Source organism: Mytilus californianus, unplaced genomic scaffold, assembly GCF_021869535.1.
Source record: "Mytilus californianus isolate M0D057914Y unplaced genomic scaffold, xbMytCali1.0.p SCAF_3, whole genome shotgun sequence".
NCBI classification, from domain to species: domain Eukaryota; kingdom Metazoa; phylum Mollusca; class Bivalvia; order Mytilida; family Mytilidae; genus Mytilus; species Mytilus californianus.
In genome coordinates this window covers 80018860-80043027 of record NW_026262679.1, presented here as the reverse complement: position 1 = coordinate 80043027, position 24168 = coordinate 80018860, and the positions used below count along the sequence as shown (strand labels likewise).

The 24168-nt window shown below is 31.9% G+C and overlaps 2 protein-coding genes across 2 annotated transcripts; one reads left to right on the top strand and one right to left on the bottom strand.

Annotated features, from left to right (window-relative positions):
• Positions 1–3204: 3204 nt before the first annotated feature.
• Positions 3205–18700, bottom strand: LOC127735167 (putative ammonium transporter 3). Its single transcript, XM_052245272.1, has 9 exons — positions 18287–18700; positions 12310–12492; positions 11922–12002; positions 11388–11670; positions 10458–10529; positions 9423–9482; positions 6162–6238; positions 5515–5741; positions 3205–4070 (listed from the first exon to the last, which is right to left on the bottom strand). Exons 1-9 carry the CDS (start codon positions 18393–18395, stop codon positions 3459–3461), a joined length of 1704 nt encoding a protein of 567 aa, XP_052101232.1. The 5' UTR covers positions 18396–18700; the 3' UTR covers positions 3205–3458.
• A 1573-nt stretch (positions 18701–20273) lies between these two features.
• On the top strand, positions 20274–24045 carry LOC127735157 (uncharacterized). Its single transcript, XM_052245258.1, has 2 exons — positions 20274–20325; positions 22241–24045. The coding sequence occupies exon 2, from the start codon at positions 22248–22250 to the stop codon at positions 23904–23906; it is 1659 nt and encodes a 552-aa protein (XP_052101218.1). The 5' UTR covers positions 20274–20325; positions 22241–22247; the 3' UTR covers positions 23907–24045.
• The last annotated feature ends 123 nt before the right edge of the window (positions 24046–24168 follow it).

Sequence of the window (24168 nt, the reverse complement as noted above, 5' to 3'; positions counted from 1 at the left end):
GTAAGATTGAACGAGTTTGCATTGTCATATATAAAAAAAGAGATGTTGTATGATTGCCAAAGACACGTTGAGGTAAGTCTGGTTCCCATCCGGAATTGGAAAACAAGTTACAAACTAAATATTTAAGGGGGGCACCAATCTACCATAGTTCGTAATTGTGTACAAGAAGTTCTAAGCAATTAGATTTCAATTAGAAAATCTGTAACTCAATTACAGACTACAACACTTCCCTGGAAATAAATTTACAGCGTCATTCAATCCTTCCTTGGAAACAAGTAGTTAAAACAACGTCTGTAATCAATTACAGACTATAGAAACCATGCAAACAAGTAAACAACGTTTTTAATCAATTACAGACTATAGAAACTCAATTCATCTCTTCCCTGCAAACAAGTAAACAATGTCTTTCCATCTTCTACTTCTTATCTGCCGTTTTTCAACTTGTAGTTTTTAATTTGCCCCATCCCTCCCCCGCTTTACAACTCAAACACCACACAACCCAAACCCTCACCTATTGGGTATTTTTAAAGCTTTGATTTGCAATTTTTCTCTTGTCTACTAACCATTTAAAATGTGTTTGTTATGCGGATTAAAATGTCATTAAGTGCCATTTTTTCTCCTTCCGTTACCTTCCGGATTACAATGTAGCAAATTAAATACATAATTTCCTTTTATATTCGAATGAAAAAAATCATTAAAAAGAAACAAAACATAAACAATTTAATGTGAATAGGTGCTTCGTGAATAATGCAATTGCAGGATTATAGTTATTTTACCTAAAACATATTACATTGCAAACGAATGGTAAATATGTTTCATATTTATTTTTCGTAAATTATTTTATTATGAATAAGACCGTTAGTTTTCTCAATTGAATTTTTTCATATTTTCATGTCGGGACCTTTTATAGCCGACCATATACAGTATGGATTTTCCTCATTGATGAAGGCCGTACGGTTACCATAATTGCTTACATCCACTTCATTTGAACTTTGGCATTGTCCTTTTTAGAGACTTGAATTAATTTAATTACTAAGTATATCATATCAATGTCATCTTTCAAACAGTCAAAATATAATTTTCATTTCATTATGGTAGTTAAGCCGCTAAAATACCTTACGTCACTTTAAGTACTTATTTGTATCTTATGATAATTTGAACGTATGATATAATGGACACGATCTTATAATAGAATAAATCTGCAACCGAATTTCAATGTAGAATAACAAAAGATAATTTGAATATTGCCTCAAACTATTAATAAGCAAATTGAATTTCCTACCAAAAAACAACAATCCCAATGAGTGAACAACAATATAATTATAATCTTTCTTAAAGAAAATTTCTGTTAGCGTTATAAATAAAAAAAAACATAAAAAGCTAGGTATAAAATAACAGTTTTTATTATATTCCTGCAGGTGGAATAAAATTTCCACAAGGGACCTCGATATTTGTGATAAAATGTCAAAAAAGCGGAATCAGTCCTTGACTGAATTTGTGTCGGTCTTATTTTTCTTACACTCGCTATCCTTTATAGCAAAGAGTAAGCAATGTGTCAGTAGGACCGTGTACCTTTCTCCTGAATTAATAATATCATTCTTTACTTTTGTAAGCATTTCTTAGAAAACAACAATGCAGCATTCACTATAGAATAAGACAGGTTAAATAATTGATTTACCATATAATATCAAAGTGAAGATTCCAGATGAAAAGATAATACTTAAGAAATAGAAACAAAAAAAATTCCTAAGACAGTAGGCCGGTCATTGCAAAATGCCAGGACAAGGTTATAAGAAACCAAATTTAAAAAGCAAATAAAAAAGCAACAAAAACTGAGGCCTAAAGCGAAATCGTAGTTTTGAAATTTATAATATAAGTAATTTCTTTATATATGGCAAATAACTATTATCTGTAACTGCTAAAATGACTAGATCTTTTATATTTCTGTGCTATGACCCTATCTGTAATTTTATGCGTAACGTTTTCTGAACTATAATTGTTAGTCCTTACGTCTGCTTTACTGTACTAAGAAATTGATAGTAATGTTATCGTTGATGTAAAGTAATTTTATGTATTGAAACATCAAACGAATTACATATAGAGTAGAAAACTATGTATTGAATTTGCTGCAGCAAAATATGTTTTATTTGACATTATGTTGAAATATGCACTAAAAAAACCTTTTTATTGGTCAAAAGAGAGGCGAAAGATACCAAAGGGACATTCAAACTCATAAGTCGAAAATTAACTGACAACGCCATGGCTAAAAAAACAAAAAGACCAACAGACAAACAATAGTACATAAAAAACAACATAGAAAACATAAGACTGGGCAACACGAACCTCACCAAAATCTGGGGGTGATCTCAGTTGCTCCGGAAGGATAAGCAAATCCTTCTCCACATGTGGCACCCGTCGAGTTGCTCATGTTAGTACAAACCAGGTAAAAAGTCTAAAACGATAGGTCACTTTCGGGTAAATGGGGACGGGATTGTAGTTACGACATTTGGAACATAACCGCTATCATCTGAGTTTCCTTTAAAAATTAACAACATAAGTGGGGCTTATACTTACAAAAAAAAAACCATTTATAGTATTATTTTATTGTTTAAAGAGACACTTAATTACAATCAAAAGAACTGCATATTAGAAGAAACAGATCATTTATGACTAACAAATAACACTTTACAAAATTTATGCGTGCGAAGAGCTTTTCTGGGTTCACCTTCATCAAATACGATCAAAATCAACTATTTGAAAGTCAAGTGCGTATTAATACCGAAACATGTGAAGAGCTTATGACCAAGAGTGACCTAACAATAATAGCCGAATCCATTTAAGGTCAACTTTGCTGGAGTCCAGTTGAACCTTAGTTTCGTAATTATTCCTTAATTCAAAAATGGACATAAGCTTGGTTTCGTGTATCCAATTTCATTATTTATGGAAAATGTATTGTCTTGTATTGATTCTTTTGTTGACTAGTATACTAAAACTGGATACACAAATTAAAAGTAGTAAAAACCTTGATTTTTTAATAGCAAGAATAAGAATTGACAAAGTGCTGCATTATTTTTTCTACTGAAAGTTCACGGCCGAAGAAATTTAAATAACAACAAAAATTAAGAACCATAAACAAATTTTTATTCATAATAAATGACAATCATTGTAATATTTCCAACAATAGAAAACAATTCATTTCTTGGCTGACACATTAAACCTTTACTTTTATATTTGAAAAAAGAATGTAATGATAATAATACAACAAATAATAATATATCACTGTATTTACAGAAAAAGCAGTAATTTACATTCACAAAAAGAGAGAGAAAATATAAAAATTGATAATGTTTTAAAAAGCTATGAACCAATTAGTTTCCTTTAATAAGATGATAGTTTTTTCTAATGTACAACGTTAGATTCTTAACAGAATAACCCAAGACAAATAATAAAAAAAAATGTCATTCTTTGAATGCAGGATTGCACTGCCCACCCTCGACTTTCTTATCCCTATTCACGGATGCAAACACAACGGTTTTACGCGCTCTTTTCCTCGTATTTAGCTTAATATCTGCATCGTTCTTTCCATCCTTGTCAATACCTTTCAGACCATTGTTTTTTTGTAGACTTCCGTCTGCGTTTGTTCTACTATTTTGTTTCTGTTCGCATTTTTTGCGCACTTTATCGTCGTTATCAGTGGCCTCCTCGTCAGAACATTTGTTGATGTTTTCAAGAATAAGATCATCTGTGTCACGTGCAGGAATGTTGTCTGTAGGTTGATCAGGGGTTGAATTTACTTGATCTGCACGTGGGACGTTACCGTTACTTTTCTTAGCACGTTCTGATTTTTCCTTCAGTCTGCGCAATACTGATTCAGCATACTCTTTCACATCCGGCGGAAGTTCAACGTTGTGCTCACAATAATCAGCCCCATAAAGTTCTTCTTCTAAGGTAAGTCGTAACCCTATAGTCATGTCAATTAATTTGAGAACTATAAATGACGTCACCACTGACCATATGATGATTGTGACTGCAGCCATAGTCTGAACTCCAAGTAAGTAGAAACCACCTCCCTAGAATAGAATATATCATAAGGCACATTATAAATAGAGAATAACATTTGGCCTTTTCAATATGACGCTTGTATCCACTGTGCCCTTACTAACCCGAGACACTAATATACTAGTATTACAAAGAGCTCTGCTCGAGGGATTATATTGGTTAGTAATTTCGAAAAAAGCCATACATTATTCACGTTATTATATAAGAGATTATCATACGGCTTTTGTGATATCACATTCATATTAACCTGGCGTATTACAGGTTAGGGTTTGATAAAGGCCTGGCTAGATCATCACAGACGACAGATACAGCACAATTACCATCGACTGTATTACACATCCAAATTACTTGTATAAGTATATACTTCTGTGTATTAAATAGTGGACACCTTTTCATATATATAGACATAAAGTATATCTATACCTCTTGATATCTTTGGCTATTTATGTTGTATGGTTGATGACGACTCATTGACGCAATACCCACATCTTCTAGTCTTACAAATAAACGAAAGCGAAATAGTCTATCGTTGTTAGAAAAGAGTTATCATTAGTATTCACCAAGCAACAATAATTACATTACATGTATGTTTCATTATAATACGTTATTTCTATTGGCTTACAGCAATCTCGCGTCTTTCTGGAATTAACCTTCATTTCAAAATTTCAAAATGAAAAGTAACATTCATGATGACACGAGCTTCCATAATAAAGTGCACAGGTAAATAAAAGAAAAACTTGATAGAAATCGTGTTTTCATGATCCTAGCACAAAGAATTGAATGCTTCTTTTTGTAAATTTATTGGGTTGCAAAAGCGGAAACCGCGCTTCATACAAAATGTACTTCGATCAACGCTTTTACAACCCAATAAATTTACAAAAAGAAGCATAAGAATTGAATTTTCTCCGCTTTCTGAAGCTAGTGGTATATACCTGTAGTGATGAGAAATTCTAATAGTACCTCTAGTTATTTATCAATTAATGAATGGTTAGACGAACTTATGATGACTGTCCAGCAGTTAATATTACAAGCGTATTAAGGTTAAGCATATGTTATGGTTAATGGGTTACTTATGTGAACCATGATTTATGCTGGACCTTAAACCAGATTAAAAAAAAGTCCAGTAAAATAAAAACTAATTGTCTTTTTTTGTTATTTTTTTTTTTTTTTTTTTTTAATTTTTGTGTAGAAAATATTAAAAGTTATAAAACATATGTTTATGGAACATCAGCTGACTGTCGGATTCTGTATCTATTTCTTCATCATCAAATGTTAAATTTTGGTACCCGCAAAGTTAAGAAAATTACATGTAGATAATAACAATTATAAGGCCGATTTTTTTTCGCCGAACCTTAAGTGTAGTATAAAAGATCGTACAACTTAAAGAAAAACATTAAGATTTTAAAAGGACACATTTTAATTTTTTTATTAAGTTATTCAAATCCTTCACCTTACCCAGACTAGACCATCATGATGACTAAAACTGTGCTCAATATCATCTTTCAGTCCAAAGAGACCGCAACATAAAATTCCCCAAATGGAACCCATTAAATGAACTGCTACTGCGCCAACTGGGTCGTCTACTTTCATTTTGACTAGAGCTATTTGTCCAAAAGTTGTAACACATGCTCCAACTGCACCAATGAGGATAGCAGCCCATGTAGTTGTTACTGCGCATATACCTATAAAAAAGACATCAATTATTTGTTGTGAGTAATTGAAATTAACTTCAAGTGTCAACAAGAAATATTATAATACATTTTACTTAGTATATTTCGTTCCATACATTTTTTTAGACATCAATGAGAGGAAATTTTCAAACCCAAGGAGTAAGGCAATCTATATGTCACTCATTTTTCACACTTGCTAAAAACCGTTGATCAAAATCTTTCAAAACTAGATATTATATTTTGTAGAAAGTAAAAAGTTTAAAATAAATAATTGTTTTCATATACGAAATAAAAATGTTGACTAAAATTTTGAGACATAGAAGTTCAAAACTCCCAAGAATACTTTTATTTATTCAGTAAGAGATACCTCGGGGAAGGGAAATGGTAGTGGAGGGATACGTAGAGATTTTATCCAAGTTTGTCAAAATTTACCTGTTATACTGACAAGTGATCCAAGAATTCCATTCACTAACAATTGAACATCAAACTTTCTCTTGTGTAATAAGAAACTGTAATTAAACTGCGATGTTATTCTACTTAATATGATCAAAATCCAAAGTTATAATTATGCATCGAAATAAATCAACTTATAGTCAAAATCATTATATTATGCAGTGAAATGATATAAGTTATGACCAAATCATTATATATATACATATGTATGATCAAAACTCCGTTTCACACCCCACGAATTAAATGAATGGTGCATGTTTATTTCAAAGTCATATTGCTTGTTGTTTTGTGTTGTAAAAGTCCTACTGGCATGTAATGATAATGAAAATATAACCCAAGACAGTTTTAACGAAGAAATGTAATGGTATAATGTATTTTTTTGATAAAAAAATTCGCGTAATTATGAAGAAACATTTATTTCAAATTCTTTTCCTGACATACATTTCAATCGATATCTCAACAACAATTATGAAGCGGAAATATGGAAAGTGCAGCTGAATTAATAGAATCGGATAAATGCATTAAAAGAGCAGATATATATAAAGATCGAACTGAATGACACCAATTGATATATGTAAATACAACATAAATGGAATATTAATGGAGACATGCTTGTATCATTTCCAATCAAACTTTCAAAACAACGAATTCTTTGGAGAGACTGTGTATTGTGCTTAATCATAAAATTAACATTTAATTTTCCCTCTGCACTACTTTGTTCACTTTAATGCAAAAAAGTTTGCACCCTTGGAATTGCCAAATATAGTTTCTACAAACACCAGCATCAAAAGTAAAAAAGAACCCCTCCTAACAAAAAATAATTAAAAAACAAACAAACAAACAATGCTATTAAACAATAACAAAACAAAAAACAAGAACAAAAACAACAAGAAAACATTTTCTACAGTAATGCAGTACAGCTAGACGAAGTGGTATTTAGTTTGTGATAGCATTGGTGTTTTATTGATCAATTTCAGGATGAAGAATATGGTTAACGTGTTGAATCAAGAAACCAAAGTGTATTTTTTATGTTTTATAAAACAGTATCACACCTAATTTGTATATCATATATGCCCCTTATTAAAGAATAAACAATTTTCTGTCTATTTATTATATCTTAGATTTTAAAATAATGAAATATTCTTAAGTCAATTGTCTTGTTACACGAGAAAAATATATGACAAACACCTGAAGGAACTTTCTTCAATCAGTAATTTTGCATCAAATGAAGACAAGAAAATTCAGTATAACGTATGTAATTCTTGGTAATGAAATCCTTTTTTCTGCTGAAAATTGTTGAATATCTAATAGACAGACATTGTCTTCACAAAACTACAAATACATTTTTTGTACTTTATTACTTTTCGATAAGCGCAAAGAATGAGCTTTCGAATTTACACTAAAAATGTTTATATGTTTGCTGAGAAAAACAACACAAGATTTGTTTTTAGTGAACATTATTGTTATTGTAATTCTATGCTGAAAGCATTCTTCCTTTTTGTTATTTAATACTAGACACAACCTTTTCCTGTAGGTTCGATATCAGAACTCTGTGCTTTTTCATGCAAGCTGGACTACTACATGTATGTATTTGTCCTAGATGCAAGTTTTTATTTACCCATAGCTGTATTCATGGCTACTTGTCCTGTTTACAATTTTGCTGCAGGTAAATTAAATATAAATGATATTTAAAACCAATTAAAACAAATTTTAAAATTACTTATACGACATTGAAATGATAGTGTTTCGAGTCGGATCCAAACCGATAATTTTCCGCAATTTGATAAACATCCGAAATCGCTTGTTTTAAGGTATCTTCGTCAAATCTATGTCTCGCATCGGTAGGTCGATTAGTTAGCCTGGACTCCAGGCTACTTTAGAGAGCTTTCTTGATTATCTTTCACAATGAACGCTGGGAGCCTACGTTTTGAAGACTTAAAATGAGACGGAAGCCTGCATAATCAAACACAACCTAATGAAAATACTTAAATCGTCTGTGAAGTTAGAACATTCGATTTTGTTAAATTACAACAGTTATCAACGGAAAAAATATTAAAAAAAAAGAAATGAAAACAACACGTTATAAATTTCATGCGTCCGAGAAGCGCTTTTCTGGATCGGGATCGCTAAAAGCCAAATATTTGAAAGCCACGGATGTATAAAACCGAAACAATTGATGGGCTATATAACCAAAAGGACCTAAAAAATAGCAAAATTCATCCAAGGTCAACTTTGCCTGAGGGAGTTGAAGGCTTATTTTCTTCAAAATTTCAAATTTTATAAACGGACAATTTTAGAAAGGTTTGTTATAAAACATGTCAGTACCGAATTACCGACTACTGAGCTGATGATACCCTCGGGGACTGATAGTCCACCAGTAGCGGTATCGACCCAGTGCTGTAAAAAAATGAAAACAACACGTTATAAAGGTATCTTATAAACATGTTCAGTTTCAAAGTACAGACCACTGGGCATAAATACACATGAGATGATAACTTATGTGTATAAATGTATCAACAGTGGTGTAAAGACCTAGGTGTGAACAAAACCACCAACAAGATTGTGAAATACCTTTTGTAATTTTTCTTTTTTGTTCATTTGAAATTTGAAAAACCAACTCCATGTAGAAAAAGTTGAGATTTTAGCCCCATATCAATTTGCATTTAAGTGGTTTACGGAATATGCTTTTTACCACAAACGCAAAGCAGAGAAAATAACCGAAAGACGGAATATTATGACTCGAAATATGCATATCAATTTAAGATCATTTAATTCTGTTAACGAAAATGCTAAAATAAGTTTTATATTGGTTAAAAGCATGCATCTATTCTATTCTATTATGAAAGCATAGCAAAAGAAGCATAACATTTATATAATAAATGAAATGTCGTAATCTAGAAATCGATCAACCGTTTCGCATCATATATTTTAAGCAATGCAATTTTGTGATTGTGTAAACTTCCTTATAAAAATAAAATACAAAAGATAAATAAAAAAGAAAACAGTAATATAGTACAGAATCAAAATGCATATTATTGATAAAGTTCCTTTTTTATGTACACCGGGCAAAATATTGTGGAATTTTTCTTACACCACATATACTACACACTGTAATTTGCTTTTTAAAAGTTCGTTTTTAAATGATTAATATGCTTTTTAAAAAGTGCGTTTTCAAATGTTTAAAAGTTCATGCAAATGCAATCTACTCTGTAAACTAGTAGTAAATGAATGAACATTTACCTCAATAAGAAAGCCATAACGCCTCCACTACAAGATGATAAAATTGTCGTGGCAGCCGATCTGAAAGACAAATTGTAAAGAAAAGAAATATAAACTGTATGGAATTCTAATGTTAATTCTATTATTCTAAAAATCCGGATTAAACCCATTAGAATGAAAAGTTTGGTTTTTGAGGGGTGGAGGGGACTGATGCCTATATTCCCTAGCTCTGGCCTTGTTAGTGTAGGTAGTCTATCAAAAGGAAGGGATAAACAAATGTTTTGCGACGCTATACTATTTATTTAAGACATAGGTATATAAGAATAACCAAATTAATACGCAACGTCCTAGTTGTCATCCTACTGGCCTTCTAAATAGACACATAGGTTTATTCTACAATAAGCATATATCTGAATTGTGGTTGAAGGTGATTCTTCATATTGGTTTTTCAAATAAAATTTTAAAATTACGTAAAAAGAACAATTGTAATTGAATTGCAATGAAAGATAAGCTGGCTTAAATCATAGATACAAATGAATAAATACAATGACTTTATGATTGTTTGTTCTTAGAATATGGTAAAATGTATTGAAGTCGCTAGATTTCACCATTCTTATTAGTGCAGAACTTTGAAAATCGTGTTGCAGTAAAATGTAATATGTCAATAGAGCTTTCGAATTCTTTTGTGAAAAGAAAGACTTGTAAGCTACATTTCAAGTTAAAATATAAGCATTAATAAAGAAAAATAAAGAATAGTAGAAAAAACACCAACAAAGAAACAAGAAGAAAACACGGATTCATAAATTGTATAACATCATTTCTTTATTTTGATTGGTTGATAGCCAAAGTATTTGTCATGAATATCGTTTATAGTTTACCGCACCGTGGTAATGCACAAGGATGTGTTTTAATCCTATTTACAATCAGAATCATCGAGTTAATGTATTTTAGTTGAGTTTAACAAAGAAAAAAATATGCATAATAAGCACATTCTTTAACAATACATGGTTTTATGTTTTACTTTTCACTGATCTTTGGGTATGCATATGAAGTTACCTTGCAGCAATTTTCCACTTTCCTCCACTTATACCAAATGTACTACCACAGTTGAATCCTAACCAACCCCACCTAAAATAAAATAAACTTTTCTACAGGATTTTGTTTTCTATGAGAAGGACAAAAGGTACTGAGAAATGAGAAGAAAAGGCAAACTAGTTAAAAAGATTGTAGGTAATAAAAGACAAAGAATCTAAAATATGTTGTCATTTAATGTAATATTTAAACATGACACTGCACAAAAGATGATCACATTTTCAGATAAGCGCAATATCTCAGTAAACTTTGCACTTGCATGATGAACCTTTAATAATATGTAGTAATAGCTAAGTTGTTAAGTCATATGTACATACATAGTATTCTAAACACTAGGTATGGGTTTTTCTCATTGTCGATGGCTATATGGTGACCTTAACAGAGTTCTCGAAAAGTGTTGATCCGAAGTTTTAGACCACCAAAATTTTCAAAGGACCGACACAATTTTGGTATTTTGCAATAGCAATAATACTGAGGACAAGCATATTTTCTTCAAGGACCACAAGGGAAAAAAGATTTCGAGAACACTGGACCTACAATTGCTCCCATCACGTCATTTGGTGGATAGTTGTCTCATTGGAAATTATACTACGTCTCCGTATTTCATATAGTCCAACTGTATCATATGTTTATGTGTCTGTCCTAAATTATGAACTTTGAGTGTGGTCAGTTTTTGTCATACCTTCTTGTGCTTTTGTCATTTGTGGAAATTCGATGTTGATGGCAGATCTCAGATAGTCACTACTTTTCTAGATTCTGGGTGGTTGAGAGTTTGACATATTGTTTATTGTTGAAGACCGCTACTTGTCTTTCTTTTATTTTGATATGTCTTATTGACGTAAACATCCATTTTATTCAGATACATTTATTCTTTAATGAATGAAAAATTATCACCATAAAATAAACAATCCAAGAACAGCATTTACAGAGTTTCCATGTACAGTCACTTGGTCGTCCGAGAATCTTCCATATCTTGGTTTCACTATAATTGCCGCTACAAGTGCTGTCACACCTCCAACTAAATGAACCGGTCCAACACCTGCAACATCGACCACGTCCATTTGCTTCAACCACCCATTCTTTGACCATACCCAGTGAGCAGGGAAACTGTAAACAATTGTGTTCAGTAAGCAAAATGCAATGTAGGCAGTTAGTTTGGTTCTTTCTGCTATTGCTCCTGTTTTAAGAAAAAGATATAGAACAAATAAACATAAAAGCAAAATAAACAATGATAATACTTTATTGGTAATTTTTATGAGACTTGAAAAAACACAAACTATAAGGTTTTCACGTTGGTATATTCATAAATTATCATTATGTTTAGAAAGATATTCACGATTAAAGTTTGATTTACTCATATTTGATATGCGTAAAATAAAATATTCATAAAATTATAGCACGTGTTACACTGTCGCTGTGTAGCCTTACCTGATACTATAGTAGTAGCTGTTGTACAAAACGAGGCTTGAAATATGAATTTGGAAAACTCTGTTCCCATGGTTTCTTCGTCTAAAAATATATACCATAATAGCTAATGTTGGATATATAAATGTACTGTTTGAACATTCGTGGATTTTTTTCTGATTTAGTTTCCTTTTCAAATTATTTTTGTATAATAAATGTTATAACAACCACATTATGTAATATTTTAAAAACTTTAACCGTTACCCGAACGGAAGTAGTGCAAACTATTTCAATGTTAATAATTCCCATAAGAATATTACTTTACAAGGTAAAACAATCGCTTTTTACCACAACAAATTTTCCAGAATAAATTACAAGAAAAATACAACAGGAACAATGAAAATTGTCTTACCAGGGTCTAAAAAGAAGGACCCAACTCCTGTAAACCAATTAGCGCCTTTATCCGTCCCAAATGTCAGTCCATATCCTACGGCCCAATATGTCAGGGTGCCAAACACCACGTCTACCACATTCTTTATCATAATGTTTACCTCATTCTTTTTGCTGGACATACCACTTTCTAATAGTCCAAATCCTATCAAAATCAAAAATGGGTCTGAAATTCGATCTTATTGAAACATGTATATGTTGAGCTCAAAAAGTGGACTGAACGTGATGACTGGATAAAAAAATCTTTTATCATGTCTAATTAATTGGTGGTAACATATATTAAACATATTTGTCATACAGATTATGAAAATATTTTCGCCCCTTGTACCATGTAAAATGGCCGCATAAGTCTATTGTCTTCTAACCAGTATAAGAATTTATCAAAGATAACAAGAGTTAGCTTTGATTTACGCAATAACATCATCGATTTTTTTTTTATTGAACATTGAGTTTCAACAGTTTACTCTATAATGTGCTTATGAATTATTTATTCATAAGAACAAACCTGCCACTATGACCATTGCATTATTTTCCAATAAAGCCCGAGGACCTATAGAATGAAGACGGTTTAACTGAAATTAATGTAAAAGTTTGCCCCTTACCAAACATTTCGGAACCAGGATATCTGAAATAAATCCTAGCATAAAGTACCAATGACGTAAAAACTGTATCTCGACTACATATAACAAATGGATGTGTAAAAAGACGGGTAATGCTTCAAGCCATTCTGTTTGATTTGATTTGATTTTGATTTTGATTTTTGGTGTTTTAACGCCACTTTTATGCACCGCTTTTGGGCTATTTCTTGGCGGCCAGTTTTTATTGGTGGAGGTAGCCGGAGTGCCCGGAGAAAACCACCGACCTTCGATAGAAAAACTGACAATCCTAGTCAATTAAGATTGGAGTCGAGTGCACCCGCACGAGCGGGGTTCGAACTCACAACCTCAGTCATTCTGTTTGAATATATAAATACCAATGTAATAAACTCTGTGATTAAGATTATACACAATGTTGACTGCTGTACCCCTATTTTTGACATTTTTACCTATTATGTCTGTTTGTTTTGTTCACACATTGTTGTCAATACAATGGAATTTTATGCGACTGTCATACAAGTGAGAGGTTAAGCTAGCTATAAAACCAGGTTTAATCCACCATTTTCTACATAAGGAAATGCCTGTACCAAGTCAGGAATATAACAATTGTTTTTCATTCGTTTGATATGTTTGAGCTTTTGATTTTGCCATTTGATGGGGGATTTCCGATTTGAATTTTCTTTGGAGCTCGGTATTTTTGTTGTTTTACTTTTTTCTCCTAGCTATATCAGACAAAATATTTGTCCATTTATAGTGGCCAGCTTCGGGAAAAGATTTTTTTAAACGATTAGCAATATCTAGTATTTCTGACATAACCGTGTTTCAAATAGTGTATTCAAACTAATAAGTTCACCACACATTATATAAGATCGCAGTTGGGTTTTTTTCGCAATCTGAAAGATAACAAGCAATCCTTTCCTCTGACAAGTCTTGAATGTGTGAGTTTCATAAATTATATTGTTCTGGTTAAAATTGAAGATATGGAGTTTACGTCAACGAGACAATAATACGGAAGTGTCATACAATAAAGTTATTGTGAATTACTGATTACACAATAATACGGAAGCGTATTAGCGCCATATAATAAAGTTATTGCGAATTACACATTATAATACGTAATTCACAATCACTTTATTGTATGGCACTAATACGCTTCCGTATTATTTAGATCTTAAAACATAAAGTTACGGTATTTTTGATACATGTCTATTGATGAACAGCATACGTTGACCTTTATTTGTCTTCTTGTTTTATTGTGTTGTTGATTTGCTGTCTCGTTGACGTTAACTCAATATCTAAATAATATCGGCTCTATGTCAAGACGTACTTAAAATATAAATATCATACATAATACTTTATTTTTATAATTAAAGTACACCATTTCCTTAAACATAGCCATTTCTTAATTGATGTTTCTGAAACTTATTACTTTTTAATTTAAGTAGATGTTGGTTTCCAGTCATCATATAATATATCTAGATATAAATCTCTTTTTTCAATTTAATATGATATTAATAATTGATGGAATGATCAGATTTATCATGATGATCTCCTTTTGTGATTAAAAAATTAATTATAAACGAACTTAAAATCTTCGTTTCCCACAAGAGAAACATTAAATACTAAACATTGGATTGATATAAATTGAAATTAATTCAAAATTAAAATCACAATTTTAAGCTTCTTTTTCTAACGAAGGTCGACATACACTGTCAACCAGATATTTTCTTTTAATCTAATCAAGTAGAAAAAAACATTGGGATTTAGGAGGTTGACTAAAAAAGGAGTGGGGACGACCCAGGTCTAACATAAATGATAATAGACAGTAACTACACTGAGGTCTGATATGAATGATAATAGACAGTCACTACACTGAGTGAGGTCTGATATGAATGATAATAGACAGTCACTACACTAAGGTCTGATATGAATGATAATAGACAGTCACTACACTAAGGTCTGATATGAATGATAATAGACAGTCACTACACTAAGGTCTGATATGAATGATAATAGACAGTCACTACACTAAGGTCTGATATGAATGATAATAGACAGTCACTACACTGAGTATATCAATAGGTACTGACTGAATTGTGACACTTTGGTGACAATTGGCAAATTAATATGACCACAGCCCGGAACTTTATTTTTGAGGACCTCTGTACAGTACCAATGGAAACCTTTTAATCACGTGGGTTTCTTAAGAGGAATACCTTACATACGGGTTGTAACGTTGATGCTGATCAGCTGGCAAAATCATGGTCAAATGCGACTTAGTTATACTTTGAAGCATGTTTTTGCAGAAATTCACTAGTCCACTTTTCTATCCAAGTATGGTAGTATAGACTAGTGCTAGAAACATAAAATGAATGTTAATGTACCTACCAAACACACGCCTAAATTGTATATATACTAACTGTAAATATGAAATTGTGAACAATATATTCATATTTCTTTTCTTCTGGAGAACTGATAAACTATTTTTCTATTAGTACAGTACCTTGCTTCCAAAAACGATTTTTATAGACTTCCCACAGGCTTTATTGTGAAATGAAGTCCCTGGATGTGGTCATATTATTTTGACAGTTGACACCAAAGTGACACTGTTCAGTCACTACCTTAAGAGGAACATTTCTTCAGCCGGAACAATTCTCAAGACAAAACATTTTCAATACATTTGCCATAGGTGCCGATGTGAAGCTAAGTGTCTAGATATGTCTTGTCGGTGGTCATATTACTGTATCAAATGCCTTACAAGGACAATTTCTATGATTTTAGTTTCTTCTCACATCCACCCACTTTCAGTTTGAAAGAAGGTTCTCCGGAACAAAAAAAAATCAACATTTTTTCCAATGTTAACAGACCTCCATTGTTGATTACTGAGTAATGAACAGTGCAGCAACATGCAGTATAAGTATCACACTAAGCAACTGTCATTCTTATTTGGCTTTCGTTGTTGAAAGATTTGAATTTTATATATTTATACTCGTTTTTTTAATTTTATGTTCTTCCAAACTTTATCTTCCACAATCGCTGACTTATAAATAAACTAATCATTGATAGATAACAGGCTTAAAAGTGTGTACGCCAGACGCACGTTTCGTCTACAAAAGACTCATCAGTGATGCTCAAGTCAAACCTAGAGGCTCCAAAGAGCCTGTGTCGCTCATCTAGGTCTTTATGCATATTAAACAATGGACTCTCTCCAACATTTCAGACTAGAATATAATTCATGACAAAAATCTTTTTTTGTCGATCTTGTATTGCCGATATTTTTTTTTTCTGTTTTGTTTCTCTCCATCTTCTTTAGTTTTAAACCAAAAAACAAAAGAGGGTACACGATTTATTAGTTAAGGACAATCCCTCCCATAAAGAGTGTACTAACTGTATCGGCTAAATTTGACTTATTTGTAGATCTGGTCTTGTTGATCATTTTTGCGATTTACAGTGTCTATCCATCTATTTTAGTTTTCAAGATAATGGACACTAATTATTGTCACTAAAGGGCAAGAACTCCAACAATTAGTCGACTCACGATTTCACGATTTCAACCCTGTTGACTTGTATGTAGATCTTGTCTTGCTGATCATTTTTACCATTCAAAGTGTCTACCTATCTATTATCGTGTTCAAGTTGATAGGAAAAAAACATTAAAAATTGGCAAAAAGCGATATTAAGGAGCAATAACTCCAATAACGATTCGAATGAAGAATTCGGCACTCAAAATTACTTGTGTATCTTGTTATGCTGATAATTTTTGCTTTTTAAAGTAATATCTATCTATTGTAGTTTTTTAAAGATATCAGGCAAAACGCAAAAAAATGGTTAACATGGTTTATTAAAGGGCAACAACTCTAATAAGGAATCTTATGACGATATCTAAAATATTGGCTTATTTGTAGAGTAGTCTTGCTGAACATTTTTGCTATTCAAAGTTTTCGTTATTTAAGGGCAATAACTCCTATAAGACTATAAGAAGTCGTCCGATAGTTTTGACCGTAACAGACAAAAATTGTTCTTGGCTCAACATTCTGAACATTTCTGGCTCTGTCAGATTTTCTCTATCTAACACGGTTTTCAAAATAATAGACAAAACTTTGCATTTTGCCCCTATAAGCTACAGACAGGATCATCGGACAGATTTATTAACTAAATATCCCAATGATGACCAAGTTTGGTTATATTTTGCCAAGTAGGTTGAGAAGATTTTTGTAAAAATTAACGGACAACGGACGACGACGACAGACGAGGGACGATGGACGCCATTTGATGGGAAAAAATCGGTGAGCTCAAAAGCATAAAAGGCCAAATGAAATACGAAGGTGAAGAGCACTGAATTTCAATGACATCTTCCAGAGTTTTTAGTTGATACTGCATTTAAATTGTGCATCTGTTATTTCTAAAAAAAATTTTATCAAAGGGATATTTACAAAACATGAAGTTTGCCAAATACGCTAAAGAGGGAAATATTTTGCCTTCGCATCCCATCTTAAATCGTACGACTGCATTTCAATGAAAACTTACAGAGAATATTCTGTGCAGCCTCTATTTGTTTTTTAATTTCAATTTACGAAATTGCAATCGTCTTTCGCTTAAAACATCGAAGTATTATTATATATAATAACATCTCAGGGATTCAATTATATTTGCATTTAATTGGTCTTCTGCTTCTGAAAGGTTTTGATATATATATATATATATATATATATATTTCTCTTTAGGTGTAAAACTAGGTTTTCTGACCGTCATACTAGTTCAGTAATCAACACTAAGTTACATGTATCATTAATTCTATAGCACCATGTAAAATAACTATCTTGTCATATATTGCTTTGAATTGGTTGAACGGTATGTTTAAACCAGAAAAGTCTAAGTAAGCTATGATGGCTATCTTTTTCATTTAGTCTTTATTATAATCTAAAATATTTTAAGCTCTGTCTTATATTAGGACCATATCTTTAAAGTTGGGTATCATTTGCTTCAGAAATACTGGAGAAGAAGATTTGTGCGGAAGATGGACGGCATGGGATAATAGCTTTCGACCAAGTGATTAAATAATTCAAAAATTGTATTTATGTTACAAAGGAAGCGATAATAGAAAAATAAAAAACTAAACAAACAAGACACAAATTCATATGAAAAATCTTTACTTTAGAAACATTTGATAAAAAAGTGCATCGATAAAAACAGTCAAAGCATATATATACTACTTTATAAACATTCAGCCCATAATATAAAATTGACTATAAAGTTTATTTTAAAATAGACTCGTATCAGGTTTTTTTCTTTTAAGAATAAATATGTTGAATCTTGAATATGTTAAATCACACAATTACTAACCTGACTGCATTGTAAATATTATAAAAGAACTTGTTAAGATCCATGTTGCGTCATCAATCCAAGCTTCTATCTGTTCGTCGTGTTTATATACTAATGTTCCATTTGTCATTTTGTTTTTTGGTATTTGGATGTTCAAATATTTTCAAAAAACTTCAAATCATTATTACAGTCACATATATATTGCTGATTTACTACTTAACTGTATATAGATTAGTCGAGTTTTTCCAGATTTAATTTTTATTTTCTTCAGAAATATATCTGCAGTTCAGAGACGAGAATCGTTGATCTGTTATAGTTTAATTTGTAATCGATATGTGTTCAATAAGCAATAGATTTTCAAAGATAACCATCTTGTTATTATGAATTTTTAACACAATGAAACAGCATGATATAGCATGCAAGTCTTCAATTGATTTTATCTTTAAACGCTAAAGGGTACTTTCAAATAGTTCAGATGTTTCAACGGCCAGGAAAACGGTTTTAAAACTGGAAGACATTAAACTACAATAACGGCTCAAGTAATTCATTAAAGAGATATAAACATGCAATTCTAATTGAGTTTAAAAGTTATTATATATATATATAAACCTATAAATAATCTGAAAAATCGGACAGTTTCAATCCTCCAGCATTTCAGGACTTTGATTGGAAACACTTTAAAGGGTTTTTTATTTGTAGTGACAGAATTTGTTTTTCAACTTTGATGAAAAGCAAAGTATATTTTCATTGAAGTATAGGGACAATTTAATACTATCTCAATCGATATTGTTATATCAATTCATCTACTAATTTACCATAGAAACAACTATATTTTTATACTTCTCTTGTGAAACAACTCAGTTTACGAAAAACAAATATGGCAGACATGAACCAACGACAACCACTGAACAACAGGCTCCTGACTTGGGACATCATGCACATAAGAAATGTGGTGGGGTTAAACATGTCTGTCAGCGCTGAATTCCTCCTCTTACCTGGGACAGTGGTGTAACAGAGCAACATAAGAACAAACTGTAAAAATCAGACACAAAGCACCGATACAAGAGTTCTCGTAGTTACTGTAAGCTAGTTCAAAGCCAATTACAACTAATAAACAAATCATGTTTTCCCAAAGTATCTAGTAAAGTATCAATCAATACACATCCAGCAGATTTAGTATAAAGACGTCATAAACACCCTGAGAAACGCATGACCTTATGGAATGCCAAAAATATAAACTTATAAACAGTATCGACAGGATGTAGGATCATGAGTTCTCGTAACTGTACATATATAGCAATATATATGTAGTGATGTCTTTTTTTTTCAAAAACAAAATCAATGTTAGTACCGATACAAACAATATTTAAAGATTAAACTACTGTGTTAAATTGACAACCTTTAAGAATAAGTTTATTCAAAAGATCAATTATTTACGCCTATATTGATAATAACGAGTGGGTATAGAATAAATTGGTGTTAACGTAATAATTTGTAAAAAAAAAATGGAAATAAGAATATGAAATAAAAGAAAAATCCATTTTTTTAAAGATGTTTCCAATAAAAATTATATTGTATTTTAGGCCTTTTCGAAACATGTAGTAAATAACAAGTAGTTTTAAGTGTATTGTACTACGGTTATACTGATGTTAGAAAATGAAGGAAAAACCCTGGTGAACAAAAGGCCAGTAAATGCACATTATAAAGTAAAAACATTGATCCCAATGACATTCCTTAATGAAAAAGAAACAAAGCATCGTAATGAATTTTTCATCTCATGACGTCTGCTTAAGAGCGAATGCATCTTTTTTCTTTTAAAAAATACCGATTCAATCTTGTTAACTAAAACTGAATGACACTATAAAGAAGACAATTAAAATCGTTATATAGCTTATGTTACTTGTATCTTTTTAAACCGACTTTATTGAAATTTGTATGTCTATAACAATCTTCTGTATTTCTCAAAGAGAATCAATAAAATCGACATTATATAAACTTTCACAAGTTATTTCCCTTGGATATGCTTAACTGTACACACTGAGGTGTCCACCATCTAAAAGGTACTTTTATCCAGATTATTTTATAGATTCAGCCTTTCTGTTTGATATGATTTGCATTACATTGAAAAGTTCTTAATTTATTAACAGATAATGTTTGAATTATATATGAAATTATATTACATGTAAATGAAATGTTATTGATTATCCTTGTCACTGACCCAAATATGCAGTGTTTATACAATCTATTTATAACTCTACATAAACAATAACAATAACAAATCTGTTACGTAGAAATTATATACATAAGTAAACAAATAGTTTAAAAGGAATAGTCGCTAAATAAATCAAACTAAAGCATGTAAAGAAAGGTTAAAAGACAACTCTTTCTTGGCTTCAGTGAATAATAATACATGTATTAAGACAATTATTTTTTAGCAATGGGACTTGTGTCCCGGCTTAGATAATAGATGTTTGCTTTAGATATGCAAAAACGTTTTGAAACATTCTCCAGAAAAAAAATGATAGGCCAATGATTTTGACTATAATTAAAAGCAGGAGAAGAAATTCGCCCATAAACAACTGTTGAAGAACAAACACAAACATTGGCATGCAAATTATATGTAATTTACATGTTACTATCATTTTTATAAATAAATTGAAATACATGCTTTTTGGAACTTCATGAAAACAATGGTTGATTATGTCATTGGTTCCCCATACACAGCTGATTGGGGTTGGTCGTTGCATTATATCCAATTAAGAAACATACATGAATATTAGCAACCATTTAATCCCCTAAATGCATGAATCCCCCGCCCCCTTTTTCACCTTTTAGAACTCCGAGCAGGAAAATACGTAGGAAATTATAAAATTTATTTGTACGAGCTTGAGAAAAGAGAAAGCGAGGCTAGCCTTACTTTTTTTCCTGTTTCGTAGCGCAAATACATTTTCTTACAATGTAGTGTTTTATCCTGCAATTTAACATTGACGCTTAATAGTTGAGTTTTTTTTTCACTTCCTAACAATTGAATTTGTTTTTGAGTGAAATCAACGCGGACCGCAATGAGGACCCCAAATTGAACTGTAATTTATATATTATCGTTAGCTCACAACAGAAGCAGGATACCAGAAGACGATGAACTTCTACTATACTTTTATCGATTCATTATACCCGCAACCTATATTTGTACAGTAGAAAGGCCGATTGCAGGATAAAATATAATCTTCGAGCAGAGTTCTTGGGATTATATTGTTGTTTCGGGTTGATACGGATGTGATATTGAAAAAAAACATATGATATTGTCTATTTGTATTAGGTACTCACTATTTTTCTATAGTGCCCATCTTTCAAAAATGGTAGAAATACATTTTGCATATTAAGGTGCCCTAATTGATTTTAAACATTTGTTTGAATCACAGTCAGGATTAAAATATGTGTACTTGTTTTTTTTTTAAATGTAAGAATCTACCGACACCCCATCCCTCCACCAAAATTTCTAGCCCCTCCCTGATAAAATAACCGTAAATATCTGGCAATGACATACTTGCATTAGAAATAAACAATTATGTTATATACACAGAATTTAACTTCCCTCAGATACATGAAACGTTAGAATTTCCAAGGGATAAGTTTTAGTTAACTAATTTTGTTACTATAATCTGAGAAGAAAAATCTCATTTCACTTATCGGGTATTAAGGTTTTTTTGCGTCACTTTAAAGGGATCACAAATTTTCTTTTGTTCGAGATTGCTGTCACGTCTAATATGCCTTTTTGAGGGAGGGGACTTAAAGGATCATGTGCGTCGACCCATTTATGGCCATGTTGACTTTATATAGAACACATAATATATACCATTGTTATTTGATTTTAAAATTCAACATTATCTTATTCAAATGTCTGCTTTATAACTTCTTTCTTTCTTATAAGTTATAAGCTTCATTTATATCAATTCCAATGTTTTCTTTCCTTTGTAGAACTGCCATGGCAACATCAGCGTCGTCGTCATGTGAACCATGTTCCCAAAGAAATAAAATAACAAAGGCATTAAAATGGTGTAGTGATTGTGAAGAATCGATGTGCCAAACGTGCACCGATTGTCATTTGTCAATGAAAGCAACCAAACGTCATCACATTATAGATTTACAGGTCGCCCATTCCTGCCATTCAAATCCACTGACAGGGATTCAGTTTTGCGAGAAGCACGAAGGTCATCCTTTCGAATATTTTTGTAAAGACCACAATGCTTTATGTTGTCACGAATGTATGGCAACTAATCTGCATAGAGCCTGTAAGATACACACAATCAAAACATGTTCTAAACATTTTAAGACATCACAAACATTTAAGAATGTAGAAACTGTGATTGATCATTTTATCGAAACTCTAACAAGTATATCAGAAGATAGGGCATCTAATGCAGCCTCCATTAAAGGAGATGTCGAAGATGTAAAAAAGTCGATAACGAGGTTCAAGGCCAATATAGTACAACAATTAGACACGCTTGAAGTATCCATATTTGAGGACTTAGATCGTATGCAGGAAGAAATGTCAGTGAAATTAAATACTGAAAAAGACCAAGCAGAAACTGACAAGGAAGTAGTCAGTGTTTATAAGAAACAATTCCAATTCATGAGCCTCCATGGCTCCGACAGACAAGCATTCCTTTTCATGCACAAATTGAAAATGGCATTGCATGACTTGACTAATCAGCAGATAGGAAAAATTGCGCGGATGAGATCGCTATCCATAGAACATAAGATGCCAAAGGAACTCTTATCATGCTTGTCTCTTGGGTCTGTCATTCCAAAAGATAACCTTTGTACCGAAAAATTTAAACTTCATGTAGAAGATTTCAAATTTTACAAAAACTTTCATTTGCACAAGAAAGTAGACATGACCGGAATAGACAAAAAGGCGTTTATTACCGGTATGGCAGTGTCAGGTGATAAGCTGTTACTCTGCAATTGCGACTGGAATCATCACATGCCTCAAGTTCTTGTTTTCAAGAAAAGCGGAGAATATCTTGCCAACATAGAAGTTAAAGGAGCACCATGGGATATTGCTGTCCTACCACGAAGCGATCAAGCTGTAGTCGTTCTACCCAGCACTAACTCCATTCAGTTCATTGATACAATGAAACAGGTTTCTGGTAGGGAAATCAAAATGGCGGGAAGTGATGAAAAACGTGGCATAGCTGTAACAGACGACAAAATATTTGTGGGTGGAATGGATCGAATTGTATACATTTTAGACCACGATGGCAATTTGATGTCAACAATATTTAGCAGAGGTGAGAAATTTTGCTATCTCCTATCAGTCAGTAATTGCGATTTAGTGTATTCCGATTTTTCAAGTATTCACCGCATTAAACTTGATGGGTCAGAAGTCTATAGTTATAAGTCTCCAAATCTTAGAAACCCAAAGAAAATTGCAACAGACCAGCTTGGAAACTTATACGTTGCTGGAAAAGACAGCAATAATATACATCGCATAACACCTGATGGAACATTTTTGGACATTGTATTGACAGAAGAAGATGGCATTCATCATCCACGAGCTATATATTTTGACAACAGTAGCAACATGCTGTTCATGTCAAATCAATGTGGAAAAGAACTTCTGATTTTTAGTTGTACTTGACCTTGTTACTAACCTAATTGTTTATGGATTTTTTTTCTTTCTTGCATTATACTTTTACGTTATTGGATTTTTTTTGATTTTAGAATTGGTGCAATGAGAAACATATAACAGGAATAATAAAATGATATTAAATAATGGACTCTCGTCTTTTTTAAAAACAGCTTGTTCCTTTTTTACCTTCATACATTTTTGTTTTAGACATAAAGACTTGAAAATGGGTATTTGCGTGTACTCCGCTAAGCACGCGGCATTAAGGAGTAAG